The sequence below is a fragment of the Lygodium microphyllum genome, chromosome 29, assembly GCF_053477565.2.
Source record: "Lygodium microphyllum isolate KBCC chromosome 29, Lygodium_microphyllum_v1.1.10, whole genome shotgun sequence".
Taxonomy (NCBI): domain Eukaryota; kingdom Viridiplantae; phylum Streptophyta; class Polypodiopsida; order Schizaeales; family Lygodiaceae; genus Lygodium; species Lygodium microphyllum.
In genome coordinates, this window is record NC_141163.1 from 58,633,053 (window position 1) to 58,648,305 (window position 15,253).

The window sequence follows — 15,253 nt, forward strand, 5'->3', positions numbered from 1 at the left end:
TATGATGCCTTTAGATTGGAAGATTGCTGTCATTAGGTTGTTGCCCAAGGTTCCCTCTTCAACCTCTTTGAAAGAATGGAGATCCATTTTTGTTATGGGGTCGTTATATAAAATCTTTTCCAAAATTATTGCCAATAGATTGCAGAAAGTATTTCTGCACCTTGTTCATCCACATCAATATGGTTTCATTAAAGGTCGGAATATAATGCACAACATTTTGAATGTTCAACTGGGAATTGATTACGCCAAAGCTTCTAGCCAGCAGGTTGTTATGCTTTAGTTGAATATTGAGAAGGCATTTGATCATGTTAGCTGGTCATTTTTGCGAAAATTAATGTCTACAATGGGTTTCGGTCCCCGTATGATTTCTCCAGTTGATACCATTAGTTAGGGTACTGTGGGTCATATTACTCTTAATGGAAGGATTATAGAGGAAATTGCCTTATCTTGGTCTCTTCGGCAAGGCTGTCCTCTCAGCCCTTTGCTGTTTGCTTTGGTAACTCATTGGATGCTCTCATTATTGGATAAGTTGGCAGCTCAAGGTGAGATAGTTGGCTTATCTCTTCCCTGGGGTGACCAGCTTGTGGGTCAATCTTTGGCAGATGATTCTTTTATGTTCCTCAAGGCTAATTGCACTAATGTTAATTGGGCAATGGTGGCAAGGAATCTTTTTGCTTTGGCATTGGGTCTTCATATTAATACTCAGAAATCTACCCTTCTCTCCTATACGGAGAATGATATGTAGGCCTTGGGTTGGAATGGAATTGTAATCCCAAGGGGCAATATAACCAGACACTGGGGATATCCTATTGGTGTGGAGGTAGCTCCTCGTGCCTTGCTGGGTTGGATGGCCTCCTGGATTCATGATAGGTTCATGTAGTGGAAATCTCAGAGCTGGCCTCTACATGTGAAACTAATAGTGGCTCAATGCATTATGATCGGTATGATTTTGTTCTTTTTGCCATTGCTTCCTTGGACTAAGAAGTCCCTTTTTGATTTGGTTCAGCCTATCAGATTCATGCTGTGGAAAAAGAGAGGTAATCGTTTGGGTCAGGTTGGATTTCGTGGCAGCATGTGACTACTCCGAAAAGGATGGGGGGGCGCAAATTTGTTGGATGTTAATTTGCATATGGCCACTTTGAGGCTATCCCTTTTGCAGAGTCTATGTATTCAGAGTCATCCTTGGTCAAATATTGCTAAATTCTTCATAGAAAAGACAAACATCTCTTATGATAGCACGGTTATTCATGCTTCCTGGTGGCATGTGCTTAATTCCATGAGGCCTATTAAGGTCTCCTAGTCTTTTCTCCTTTCTCATTTGATTGCATCCTGGCAGGAGATGCTACGTTTGCAGTTTGGCACCCTCTTGATATTCATAAGGAGGAAAATTCGCTGCAAGGAGAAATATTGGATTCCTCAAGGTTGTTGGGTTGGCCACAAAAAGATTTGCAGTGAGACAAGTTGGGGTTGAAGACAATCCTTGATGGTGTTATTCTTGGGCAGTCCCGTCTTTATTCTTTTAGGCGTATTCGTCAATACTTTAGGGTGCCTTGTGGTTATAGTGACATTTGGTCGTCCATACAGGACAATCTTTAGAGGTTCTCTCCTTTTCTTGCGTTAGAGCCATTGTATCCATGGCGTGACTGGATGTTTGTGCTTCTTGATGATTTTGAGAAAAGGTTAGCTAATCAAATATATCATCAGATGGTGGAAGCCAAGAGATGGGTCACTGGAAAAGTTAATAAATTATGGCATCTTTGGGATAGCAAAAAGAACTGGTGGAAAAGATTTATCCAGCTTTGGAAGTCTAAGGTTCCGTATAAAGGTAAAGTGTTCATGTGGAGGTTGCACATTGGGGGTCTTCCAACGGGAGATGTGTTCCGTGCCCGAAAGATCTCTGCAGGTCGTTGTGATTTCTGCACTACATGTGATGAGACATTGCTTCACCTCTGTGTCTCTTGCCTTGTTGTGCGACAGATCTGGAGTTTCATTTTTTGAGTGTGGTCCTTGGTGACTTAGCACTGCTTGTTCGTGGATTATGGGAAATATGTCCTCTATGTCTTCTTTGCATTCAAATTGTTCTTGCCTTTTCCATTTCCTTAGATGGACAGCCCTATGGCATATATGGAGTACTCGGAATGTCTTTATTTTTGATTCAGCATCGGGCATCCATGGGCATGTGGCCTGTGTGCGTGGATCAGTGCTATGGAAAATCTATTCTATGATGTCAACTGACCTGGTTCTTCCGGATATTGCTGCTTCCTGGTTGGGTCTTGTTCGCTCTACTCCAGTTGTTCTTTCTGTGTGATTTATTAGTGCTACTCATGTAATAGGCCGTTCAGGTTGTTCTGATAGCATGTAGGCCTCATGTAAATATCTCCAGAGAGAGAGAGAGTTTATGTCTGTTAGTTCTATGCTGACGTGATGGTCTGATGTAAATATTTACTACTTAATTCAATTATCTTCATGGAAAAAAGAGAGAGAGAGTATGACAATAGTATGAGAATACGGAAGACCAACCCTGCTAAATGAAAGGTGACCATACTTTTGATGCCAAAGCATGGAAATATTTGATGAAGTGGCCATGGGCCAACAATCTACTGAAAGCTGAATCTTCCTTATCCACTTGAGAGATGTGAGAGGTAAGCCGGTAAAGCCCCCCCTTCTTCACCTCCAAAGTGGTCACTACACACCTGAACGCACATCTATAGTCTCAATTGTGTCTTGATCAAAGTAGAACGCCTTTTGGAGGCAAATTGATGAATGGAGAATAATTCAATGGCAACTTAGGGGAACATAGAGAGCCTTTTGAGGAAAAGCTGATGCATGGAAAATAATTGAATGGCAACTTAGGGACACATAGACTTGTGCGTAGGAGGACACTCGGGTACCAAGGGGATTCTAGCTGTAAATCCCCTGCCTCCAAGTCCTACTCAGGTATACCACGTGACTCGAGCATACCACGTCGATATATAAGGTTAGAGATTGTAAGGTTACCGATGTCCGACGACCCTTAGAAATTGTAAGGTTATTGACATCTAACCCTTACAAATTGTAAGGTTAGAACCCCGATTCATGCAGTTTTAGGGGACCGAAATGGGACTATGCCCTACAAGTAGAGAGGTTGAGCGACACATCCCTCTCATTTCCCATTCTCTTTGATTCCAAGTGCGACATGGATCTGCTTCGGCTTGGGTAACTCTAAATAAAGTAGAATATCTAAGACTTGACACTAGAATGCTGTCAGGAGGCCTTGACCACTAGGAATGATGATCATGAGCCTATACTAGAATATCCCACTCTCAAACTAGTGAATTTGCTCAGAATCTCCACACATTATCTTGCCATGAGAAGGATATATCTCCTCAAACCATCAGTAGTGCATGTACATGTTGTCGGTAGCACCATTATCAATTACCTAATCATCTGAGAAATATGGGTGTGGAAGTGGCTCGTGAGTGGCAAATTGTAGCTGTAGGAGGAACTGAAGTAATAGAATCACCCTTAATGATATGAAGATGACATGCTCTCGGGTTGTACTGGAAGAGCTGCCTTTGATTAGCCTCATCCACCACCCCGTCCACCATGAGCCCCTCTACCATAATACGTTCCCCTCTAAGACTTGGAGGTGCCAAAATCCTCCTCATCCAACTATTGATAGAAATCTCTATAATAGTGGCATTTTTGACCATAGTAAGTGCATGCTTGGGGATTCCCTTTGGATTGGGATCTTGCTACATCCCTGATAATGGGCCTTGGAAGAGAAAAGATCCCCCTTTGACTTTGAGGGGGTAAAAGTAGCAATCTCTTTTTGTAACATGATATGAAAAGCAGAAAGTCTGGTGACTTTGATTGTACAGTGATGGGAAGCTTGAAAGCATGAAAGGGCTCCTACAACTTTGCATAACATACATGGCATAGTTATCGCCTGGAAGAACTTACCAACATTCCTCTGGATGACCTATTAAGACAAATAAATGTTTTTGCTCCATAAGTTTAGGTCCTTCCAACTTGAACTTCACAAGCTGTTCTTCAGCTAGTAACTATGAGTGTTGTCTGTTCAAGTGTCTCCATCCTTCAAACAAATCCAAGGGGATTGGGTGGTATTGTGTTTATTTATTAGGGTGAACATCTTGTTTTTCCCAAAGAGGAGAGAATTTATATTAAAGCCAAGCTTAGTACAGAACTGTTGTCTTAAAGAATCTGTGACAGTTACATGGTCTTCTTGGATGTGTGCTGACCTGAAGATCAAGGAAAGGTTTTGTGATGTTTTAGAGGGCTGATATTGCTCTTATATAGGGTATTTTGGAAATCTTCTCAAGACAAAGTATTCAAAGGCAAAATCCGAAGTACAAAAGAGCCTTGTAAGGGACTTCATTGATGGTGAAGATTATTATGAGGAGCCTTCTTGTGGCTAGGAGCCGTGGAAGAAGTTATTGCAACAGAGACTAGAAACCATTGTTCTTGCTGATGAATGGCCATGGCAGCATAGCTTCCACTTGAATTTTCGGCACATCTGCACTACAGGGCTTGGTAGTGATTTTGAGGTCAGATTTGCTGTAGCTATTATATGGTCTTGGAGATTGATATTTACAGGACTTCACTAGATTGACCCAGCCACTGTTGAAGAGGCCACGCCATTGGAGAGAGGACATGCTTATCTTGGGGGGGGGGGGGGGGGGGGGTTCTCTTTGTAGATAGTTTCTATAGCGGGGGAGTGGTTTGCGTATAGCACCTCAAAAGAAATCCCTGACAAACACAAAGTACAGAAAAGGCCCTGAAATGACTTAATCATAAATACAATGGTTCGGCTAACAACCAATCTGGTGGTTGGGGGGAATATCTTCATTGAGATTAGGGTAGGTAAGGACACCTTCTCAGGAGCAAGAAACTTTGGCACTGCAACAAGATCATCTTACATGGGAGCCGGATGGTACTTCTGATGAACTCCTAGTATGAGTGCATCTTTAGTATAGGTTAAATTTACCATTTGCAAATATCATAAGTATCTCCAGTCAGCTTGATATTAGACACAAACAGGGAAGTCATATTGATTAAAGCATAGCAAAGAGAGTGAAAATCTGGAAAGGCAAAGAGTCTAGACTGTACCAGTAAAACACAGGAGCATGATGTCACTGGGCTGTCTAAACTGCAAAACACAGCTGCCATTGATGCTGCCAGGTGCTGAGAGATGAGGATTGCCTGGAAAAGCTGCAAAATGTAGGCGTGTTATTGACGACAAGGCTGAATATAGCGACACTTGGTGCTGATTAATGTAGTCACTGCTGTTAGCTGACAAACACAGCCACCTGCTGGTGGAAAACTGCATGGAACAGAGATAGGATAATGTTATGTGCTGATGAGAGCAAAAATGCAGCATCTGCTATCTTAAAATGCCATAAGGAGGGAAGGTCTGAAATCTGCTGCAAACACAACCTCCTACTGCCATGAATGATTGTCAAGGATGATGGAACTATTGGATGCTACTGCACCAGCAAACACACAGCTATGATGCCTTATGTTGTGAGAAACATAGATCCAGACTTCAATGATCCTACGATTAGCTTGCAAACACCTTTCATGGAAGCTTCAATGGTGAGATAGACCTTGTGCTTGAAACAGAGGTGCAAAGAAAGCTGAACAGCACGAGGGAGAATGAAGAATGAATATGGAAAGAAATGATGAATGACCCAAACTGTGAACTCCAGGCATGGAAATACTGTATGTTATGACGATTCATGAAGTATGGGCACGTGATGCTTAAAAATAGGCTGTAAGCATAAAAATGGCCGACTTGCTACTGGAGGGAGAAATATGGCCCAACCTGACCTAAAGTATGGCCAACACTTGCTCTCACAATGGGAAAACTTGAAGGTAAAAGTTCCCTCTTTATTGCACTGTACAATTTCAATGGTCTTCAATGTGGGAGACGCATTGGGAAAATATATATTACATCCCAAAAACACTAGGAAAATAAGCTTTTAGATGAGACCAATCAATTTACTTTCAAAAGCAATCATGCAAGGATGGATCAAAGTAGTTTGTTAATCTTGGGTGTGCCGGAAAGTCTATGTTTGCATTCAAAAAGAGAAGGGCAGAAAGTGGGCTACAATTGAAGTATTTGCATTGAAAATCTCGAGGTTCAGACCATGGCACATGCTGGGAATAGGAAAAATTGGGTTTGAAGTCTACTTTGTTATGCAAATTTAGTCTTGTATAGATGAGAAGCTAGAGGACCTGGACTTAAGTCTATAGTTTATAGGTGTGGAAATAGGTGCAGAAGAAAACTAGCAGAGGTAAATACCCTTCGCAAAAATGATCTGAATCTCACTTGTGTTCCTTTTCTAGTGCCATTTATGGGAGTATTGCTGATCAGTAATCTCATTTAAAAACATACCGTGTTACCCACTATCAAGAGTGGGCATATTACCTGTGTTATAAGGAAATTGTTAGTAATTGTCTCACTTTTACATGTCAAGGTGACTATTCTCATTCCATACAAGCATGCTGAAGTGGTCATTTATGACTCCTCGTACCTCTACTATCAAGGCAAGCTCATATGTACTCAGACAGCATACATGGAAGGACTTAGGATGCTCATATTGCAAGGTGCCATGTATTATTTGTGACAGTTGCTCAAGTATGCATTTATGTTACATGCCTAAGATCCCACATGTATAAGGGACTTTGCACAAAAATTTTCTGCCTTTATATGCCCAAGCTAGCTAAGAGACAACAGGCAGCATAAGTAGAGTTCTAAGAAACTGTTGATCAATTTGGATCAGGGGCTGTTGGCCTGCTGATTTTCTACTCTTTGGCTAAGAAGTCTCATAGATATCTATAAGGACGTGAAGCATGAAGTGTTGCTTGGCTGCTAAAGATTTGTTTTTCGAGTGCTGTTTTTAACCTGTTGAAATGTTAGTCCATGTGGGAGCAGTAACATAAAGTTTTCTAAGGACCAGTAACACAAATAGCAAGGACGTGAAACAAAGTGTTTCTTGGCTGCTAAAGATTTGTTTTTCGAGTGCTTTTTTTACCTGTTGAACGGTTAGTCCATGTGGGAGCAGTAACATAAAGTTTCCTAAGGACCTGTAGCACAAATAGATCCTTGGATGTTATAAAGTAGGCCTAATAGGACAGAGATGCTCAACAGAGTTGTTGGATGATATGTTCTTTGAAAAGTTTGTTGGATCTGTTTGTTTAATAACACTGTTGAAGTATATGATTCAAAGGTGAGCTTTGCAGCAGCTGTTTTAGTGGTAGGAGTACTTCATAAAATTATTCATAGCATAAAGTCTGCAAATGATAATAATCTTTTACTCCAGTTGCTGAACTTACACATACTTGTGAATGTAGGCACATTACTGCCCATTCTGTGACAAAATATTCGAATCTTCTTCTTACCTTGTAAGTTTTTTTAAGAACTTATTGAGAAGGACATGACAACTTCTCGTGATATTTAATTACTAACATGTGGGAAATTGAATGATTAGTTCAGGTCATGTTAATACTTGTTTCTATATCTGACTTACCAACATTCGAGTCTAGTATCTTATAACTCTGCAGTCTTGTAACTTAGGACATGCATATTTCAAGGCGCCATCATACATCAAAGGAAAGGCCATTGGAGATGAAAAATAGTGAGGTTTCAGTGTGGCCTAAGGATCCACGACCGTCTGATGTATGGCCTTCTTCCCCTGGATTGTTCTGTCTTGAGAAGTATTTTAATCTAAACATTATTAATCAATAAGATTTGTCAGATAGCAGCTCAACATTTGTAGATATTGAGGTCATTGTGAGGTTAAAGTTGTGTTTAACATAATTCAAACATAAGTTTTCTTTGCAAAATTTTTTTCCCCTCAAATGAAATGCTGTTTGAGTAATGAGATTGTCAACAAATTATGTTGACATCTATAATGTATCTGAGTTCTACATCAAGAAAACTTATTAGACCGCTTTCTTCTAAAAGTTCTTGACATAACAATGTAATGCACTATACACTCCTTCAGCCTAGTCATGATAGTCATACATAATTAGGATTAGTATAGAGTTTAAGGTTAGTTGGTTAGCTCACTAAATTTTAAAAATTGGGTTAGCTAATTGTAGCAAAGTGTATGGAGTTTGTGTCAGTCAATAGGTTGGTAATGATAACCTTGGGCAATAATATTAGTTAGTATTGAAGTTAGAAGGCTTAATAATAAAAGTTACTAATAATAACTTTAGTGAAAGGCTAGTTAGTATGTGAAAGGAACAGGGGGAATATTACAAAAGGAGAAGAGGAAACATTAGAGAAAAGAAGAAAGTTATATTAACATCCAATGGAGGCCAAAACTAACCTAAAGGATAAATCAAATACATCAATCATCAGTTGCAAATTCCACTTCTGATGCCAAAGGCATAGTCAACTGGAAATCTAAACATGAAAAAGTAAAACTAAACTCTAATATCAACCTATCCTTAATAGATAGGAGTGTAATGTATCAAAAGATCCATCTAGGCATTTCAGATGGTCACTTCGTTTCTCTTTGGATGTCAGGAACTCTGCAATGACGGCCCTACCTCATCTGCCCAATTTCCTTATCTTTCGAGATTTGTGTGCTTTGGCCAATTCTTTTTCTATTCTTGATCTAGGTGGGTGTGAGGTCATGTGTGTGAGGTCATGTGCCATTCATATCTTGGTTCCTTACAAGGATCTAGTTTGCTTCATTACCTCTATCTTTTCTTACATTGTTCTGTATTGGAATATTAGATGCTTTCCTTTGACCATGATTGAGGGATCTCCAATATCGATGAAGGGGATGGCCCTGATACCTCTCTTTGTATTATTTTGGTTCCAAAACAAAGATGTCTTTCCCTACCTTTTCATCCTCTAGGACTTCGACGTTATCTTTTCTTTTGTTGAATGATGTGTTCTTCCAGTGCTTGAACTTTCTTTTTTGTTTCTATCAGCTCCTTCTTTAGCGTTTGGTTATCCTCTTTTGTAGTTGGTTGACCATATCCATCAGGTATCTCTCCCATGGGGAAGGCCTAGTGGTTGGTTTTGATGGCTGTGAGGCTAGTATCTCTGAGAAGAGTCCAGGGTTGTTGGCCAATGCATAGTGCCTGAAACAGGGACCAATGAAGGGCTGTCATATGGTCTCCACCTCCAAAACAGCTCCATCTCCCATGGATTTTGAGAGCCTTCAAGGCAACATTGGTCCAAGGCATCAATGTCAAAAAATAGGTGAGCATGGGGAGCATAATAATCTGCACCACTTTAAGGCGCACATGGAATGGCCAAGCTCTCTCTCTTTTTTTTTTTTTTTTCGTAAAAGGTAATTGTATTAATTACGAAAAAAATACAAGATTACTGGATTACAAGATACATGATGACACAAAGCCATCATGTGAAGAGGTTTTCTCTTTCTCTCTCTCTCTCTTTTTTCTGATTACAAGATACACGAGGGCCGTGTGGGGAAGCCCCGTAGTAATGCACTGAAAAGGTTACACCAATCATGGCAACGAGCCAGAGGCAATTGCCATATGCCACGGATGCAAATCCTCCCGAGGGAGCAAGTCGGAGTGTCGGATGATATCTAGCTGCCAATGCAAGAGCCCTTTAAGCCTGGCAATATGTCGGGGTACATTAGAGGCCGAATCAAAGAGAAAAGCATTGCGCGTGGTCCAAATGTGCCAGCATCCCTAATATCTGAAAAAGTGAAATAAGAGCTTCTCATGCAACTGTGGCGGTGCGGGATACTTCGGGCGCACAAAAACCCAGTTGAAAGGAGTTAGCGAGGACCCCACCACCGCGCGCCAAACGTGCGACAAGAGTGACCAGATATTCTTGGCGAGCGGGCAAGAGAGAAAACGATGTCGGGCCGTTTCCGCCGGTGTGGTACAGAAGAAACAATTGCCATTCGAAATGCGACGCTTGGCAAGGGCCGAGGCCAGAGGAAGACCACCAATCATCACCCGCCAAAGAAAAACCTTGCATTTGAAAGGTGTCTTATTTAGCCAGCCCTCCATCAGCGTTTTCTGCCACCATGACAGCGATTTCCGCTCTCTCTCTCTCTCTCTCTCTCTCTCTCTCTCTCTCTCTCTCTCTGATGTGAGGCATTATCCCTTTGACGTGAGGCAGACCTGTCATGAGGCGGACACTTCTCTGTCGTGAGGGAGACCTGTCGTGAGCAGGAATGTACCTGGCGTGAGGCAAACCTGTCATTAGCACTATAGTGATGTAGAGATATACTGAATGCATTGACGCAGGCGTACTGAATGCAGTAATGCACTGACACAGTAATGTACTGACACAGACCCAGATGCCAATGTACTGAGATTGCAGACATAATCAGATTGATATGACACGAATGTACTCAGAATGATATGAATGCAGACCTGGGTGAATGTATTGATGCATTGGCTTGTGGACTAGGCAATGATGCATTGACTTTGATTTTGATCATGTCCTGGAGTATGCAGTAATGCACTAACTGGGGCTGCAATTTGTATTTCTGCAGTGACTGTAAACAATGTGAAGGCATTTGGTCTTGTAAAAGATTTCTAGGCTTGCAAAAATTTAGTGAGGGGTTAGGGAAACCCTGGAAATTTGCAGGAATCACAGAAAATGCTCTGATTTGACAGTACAAAGTACAAGCTGAGTGGTTTTGCACACAATGTATGAGAGATGGATAATGTAGACAAATGCAAGCATCAAACCGTGGAAAATGAATATCTGGGAGATGAATCTGATCAAGAACAAACACAACCGTCCATGGAAGCAATGTTCAACACCCCTTCTAAGAACACACGGTACAAGACATATGTGGTCGTAGGGCCGGCGTCTCCCCAGCATCTGACAGGCATGGAAAGACCTCACACACCATGAATGAAAAGAAATACGAAGAAATTCATCTCATGATTCGCTATGAACTACGAATTATGAGACAAGAATTGGAGAAAGAAATATGAGAGCAGGTCAAAACCGAACTGATAGTCAAAGGGCAGAAATGCAAGACATGCAGATAAAGATTAAGAATGACTTACAGGCACAAATGCTGTCCGAAATGCACATGCTGAAAAATGAAATGCTGAAAGTGGTAGATGCCTACAAATCTGAAATCTTAGAACGGGAGGAAGAATTGAATACATTTAAGAAAAAAGAAATGAATGTGCAAGAAGAACTACAAAAAGAGAAAGAGGCTTTGAAGGCATGTGAAAGGGAGGTTCACTCATGGGCAAAAGTGGCAAAGACAACACAGAAGCAGATAGAAGAAGCCAACCCATGGATTGAGGTAGTAAAAAAGAATAAGGCAACATCAGTGAACAAAACTGAAGTAATGAATGCTACCTTGGAATAAGAGGCTAGGAGACGGGGGCTAGGGTTTTACATGTATGGGTAGTAGGATGGGAGGAGAAGAGAAGCCCACAAGAAGATGCTAAGACAGTTGCTAACAAAATTGGGGCTTCAAACGTACCTATCGTTAATGCTTGGAGAGTGGGAAAAGAGGACTCTAAGTCCAAGGCTCTAATTCTTCGCTTTGGAGACATAGAGAAAAAAAAGGCCCTCTCTAAGAGGGGAGCCCTCAAGGGTGAGAAGATTTATTTGGATGAGGACCGTACCCCAGCACAAATAGTGCATCGTAGAGAACACATGCCCAAGGTATTGGAGGCTCGTAAAGAGGGAAAGTGCGCTGTTTATAGGGATGGACGAGTCATCATCACTGACAAAAGGACTTCATGATGGTATGAGGCCTATGAGACACTTCGGATGTCAATATGGAATTGTAACGGAGCCCTACGCTTGGATGCTGGTTACTTTGAAGATAGCTTCTGAAACATAGATATAGCAATGTACACAGAAACACAATGTAAAGGTAGTCGACTACCAGACATGTGGGGATACAGGTGGGAAAGTGCATTTCATCGAGCAGCTAGAAAACCAGGAAGCACTAGGGGTTCTAGAGGTGTGGCCATACTATACCGGGAAGATCTCAAAGGGATAGTGCAACTAATGAAAAGAGATGATGATGCACAATATTTATGGATTAGGATACATGTAGGAAGACCACGGGATCTATTCATCGCAATATGCTACTTTCCTCCTGCAAATTCTACATATGCCACACAAGATGGATCTCCCTTTGATGTACTTTATGAGGATATCATGAGATATGCTAGCATTCAGGACATATTATTAGTAGGAGATTTCAATGCATGCACTAGAGATAGACAGAGTGACTTTTATATGCATGATAATGCCATGTTCAAAGAGAACGGCATAGATGAAATAGGCCTACACAGGAGAGCCTAGGATAAAGAAGTGAGTACCTATGGGACACACCTATTGACTCTAGGAAGTACACATAGACATGGTCAGCCACAATGGCCAGGATCTGACAATTTGACATGTTGGAATCACAAAGGAGGGGCAAGTACTGTGGACTATCTGATGTGCTCACCACCATTGATACCAGACATCCAAAATTTCAAGATATCTAAGAGGCCAATCGGCATAGCAGCAGATCATGCTATTTTGACATTCATGCTCTCGTGTACATATGAAACATGAAATACCATGCCTCCCTAAACATCCCAAATACTGCTTTACAGGAGACACCTCACACATCTACAGTGGTTCTCTGCAGACCAGTTTACATACATTGGACTTGAGTAGATCCTTGGAAGAATGTATAAGGGATTTAGCAGAGGCCATACATGGATTAGCCATGTATGCATTCCCACATACCTTGCCTTGATGTAGACCTACACGATCTACTGCTCCCCAAAATAGTTGGTATGATGATGAGTGTAGAGTCACGTGAGCTCGCTTACAGAGGGAAGTGGAGCTAGGCACTCAAACACATCACCAAGCAAAGGCGTTCTTCAAACGCCTTGTGCGGAAGAAGAAACGAGACTACCTAACGAAAGCAGAAGCAGAGATATATCAGCTATTTTTAGGGCGGGACAGCAAGAGTGTATGGAAGATGTTTCATGAAAGACAGCCCCCCATACAAATTACATTACCATATGCTAGGCTTGACTATGGGAGACAGTTGTATGACCTGCTAGGATAGCCACCTATGCAGTCCCCACAAGCTTGTAGGCCAACACAATGGTCTTTCTTCACATGGAAAATGGTTAGGGATGCAATCTATAGATTACAAAATGGGAGGGCACAAGATGAGGATGGACTAGTAGTAGAACATTTCTCACATGTTGGTGACATATTAGCACCCATATTAGCACATATATTCAATAGAGCAGTATGTGAAGATTTCCCTATGAGTTGGTCAAACAAAACTATAATTCCGCTATTTAAAGGTGGTGATCCCCTGATTCCTAGCAACTAGAGGACTATCATGATCGGTCATTCTTTGGCCAAGATATATTGATCTATATTGGAGCATGAACTCAGTGAGTGGGCTGAAATGCAATGCAAGAGAGCACAAGGACAGGCATGTTTCAGACGAGGATATACCACGCTGGACCATATTTTCACACTTAGAGCCACGGGAAGACCAAAACCATGGTTTTCAATACTTCAGCAGCATGGGTGACTAGATCTATGTACCAATTCACATTTGGGGGAGACATACTGGAGCATGTGAGGGAATATGTCTATTTGGGAGTCACTTTCTCTGGCCCACGTTTTTCATTGAGAGGGGCATCAGAGGCACGTTTGGCACGTGGATATGCAGCACTAGGGGCACTCGAGAGTCAATGTGCTCACATATAGATCCTGGAGCCGTGCACCAAACTTTGGTTGTTTGACACCCTAGTCACACCTACATTACTATATGGAGCAGAGGTATGGGGTTGCAGCTTGTACCATAGGTGCCTTAGCCCACTTACTGATCAGATTAGAGTAGAGAGGGATTATTATGATGGTTGGGATAGCATGGAAAGGCCATTGATCATGATGATAGCACGCATGATTAGGAGTAAGCCCTCCACCCCACACCCCATTGTCAGAGCAGAGCTAGGGGCAACACCCGTAGTCATGGAGGCACTCTTCAGGGCAGTGACCTTTTGACACAGACTATGGGAACTTCCACGTCATAGATACTCTAGATTGGCACTAACCTCATCTAGACAACTAGCAGCAGGAGGGGAGAACTGTTGGTTTTCACAGATGTCTATTTGGATGAGCCTACATGGTTTGGATATTGACCATCTTCCACATTTGGATTATAGCCTTGACTGCCCTACACTTTCACTCAGCCGATTAGAGTTGAACCAGGTGATCAGAGCTGATATCTTGAGAATTGAGATGGCAAGGACATTGACCACCCATCACTCCCTCTAGGATCGAGGATGAAGTTCTACAGGAGTCATTTCTTGTGCCTCTCTGATGATGGTTTCACTATTCGGCCAACATATATGGACACCCATCTCTCCCATAGCGTACGGGTTGCTATCGGACAGATTCGCACCTCCTCACATAGTCTCCAGATGGAGACAAGCAGATGGACAAATACCCTAGTAGAGGATAGGACTTGCCAGCTTTGTGGTCGAGAGCCTGAGACGGAGGAGCACTACATATGCAAATGCACAATATACTTTGACATACGAGGATAGTACCACTGCCTCTTCTGGGATGGATTTGGATCCCTTTGTCGCGTCATGGAGTACGAGGACCAAAGATGCATAGGTCTCTTCCTCCTGGAGCTTGAGAGGCGCCGAATTGCACTATTGCGAAACAGGAGGCCAGCTCACCCAGAGGTACACACACAAAGAGTAGTGACAGACTTCTTCTACAGAGCCCACCCTACTGACACTACCAGCCTTGCAGAGACAGAGCCACCCCGCTAGACACCTTACAGGCCACACCATGGAGTCACATTGGATAGAGTCATTTCCCTTTGTCGAGCACGACGACCCTGTCTACCAGGACCATGTCCGAAGAGGCCACACCACAGTTGGATTAGAGCCATTATCACGAGACACTGCAGACTCACCACCAGGCATATCAGTGAAGCAGCTAGGGACCGCATCATAGCTGAGATCATGTGCAGATCTTGAGACCAGCTACAGCCCATAGTTTCCACCAAACTTTTGTACATGGCTAAATCAGATCTGGTTCTCCTTTCCTTTCCTTTTCTTTTCTATCTATGGAACAACACTACACATGGTTCAACCCTAGTATAGCCCCATCGTATAGTTATTTTCAGTATTGTTTCATAGGCCACCCACTTACTTGTAATGTTATCTTTATCTTACTGATGAGATGACATTAGACATGGATGTAATCTGGATTTTGTCTCATAGGCCA

At 42.1% G+C, this 15,253-nt stretch overlaps 1 protein-coding gene and 1 pseudogene across 4 annotated transcripts in view; both read left to right on the top strand.

Annotated features, from left to right (window-relative positions):
• Positions 1 to 15,253, top strand: part of LOC148010678 (uncharacterized) — a 304,057-nt gene that overhangs the window by 100,188 nt on the left and 188,616 nt on the right. For all 4 annotated transcript variants that reach the window (XM_087672005.1, XM_087672007.1, XM_087672006.1 and 1 more), the window contains exons 5-6: positions 7,357 to 7,407; positions 7,580 to 7,681. In XM_087672005.1, coding sequence (XP_087528131.1) covers positions 7,357 to 7,407; positions 7,580 to 7,681 — 153 coding nt within the window. The remainder of the gene's footprint in view (positions 1 to 7,356; positions 7,408 to 7,579; positions 7,682 to 15,253) is intronic.
• On the top strand, positions 13,502 to 14,793 carry LOC148010679 (uncharacterized; annotated as a pseudogene).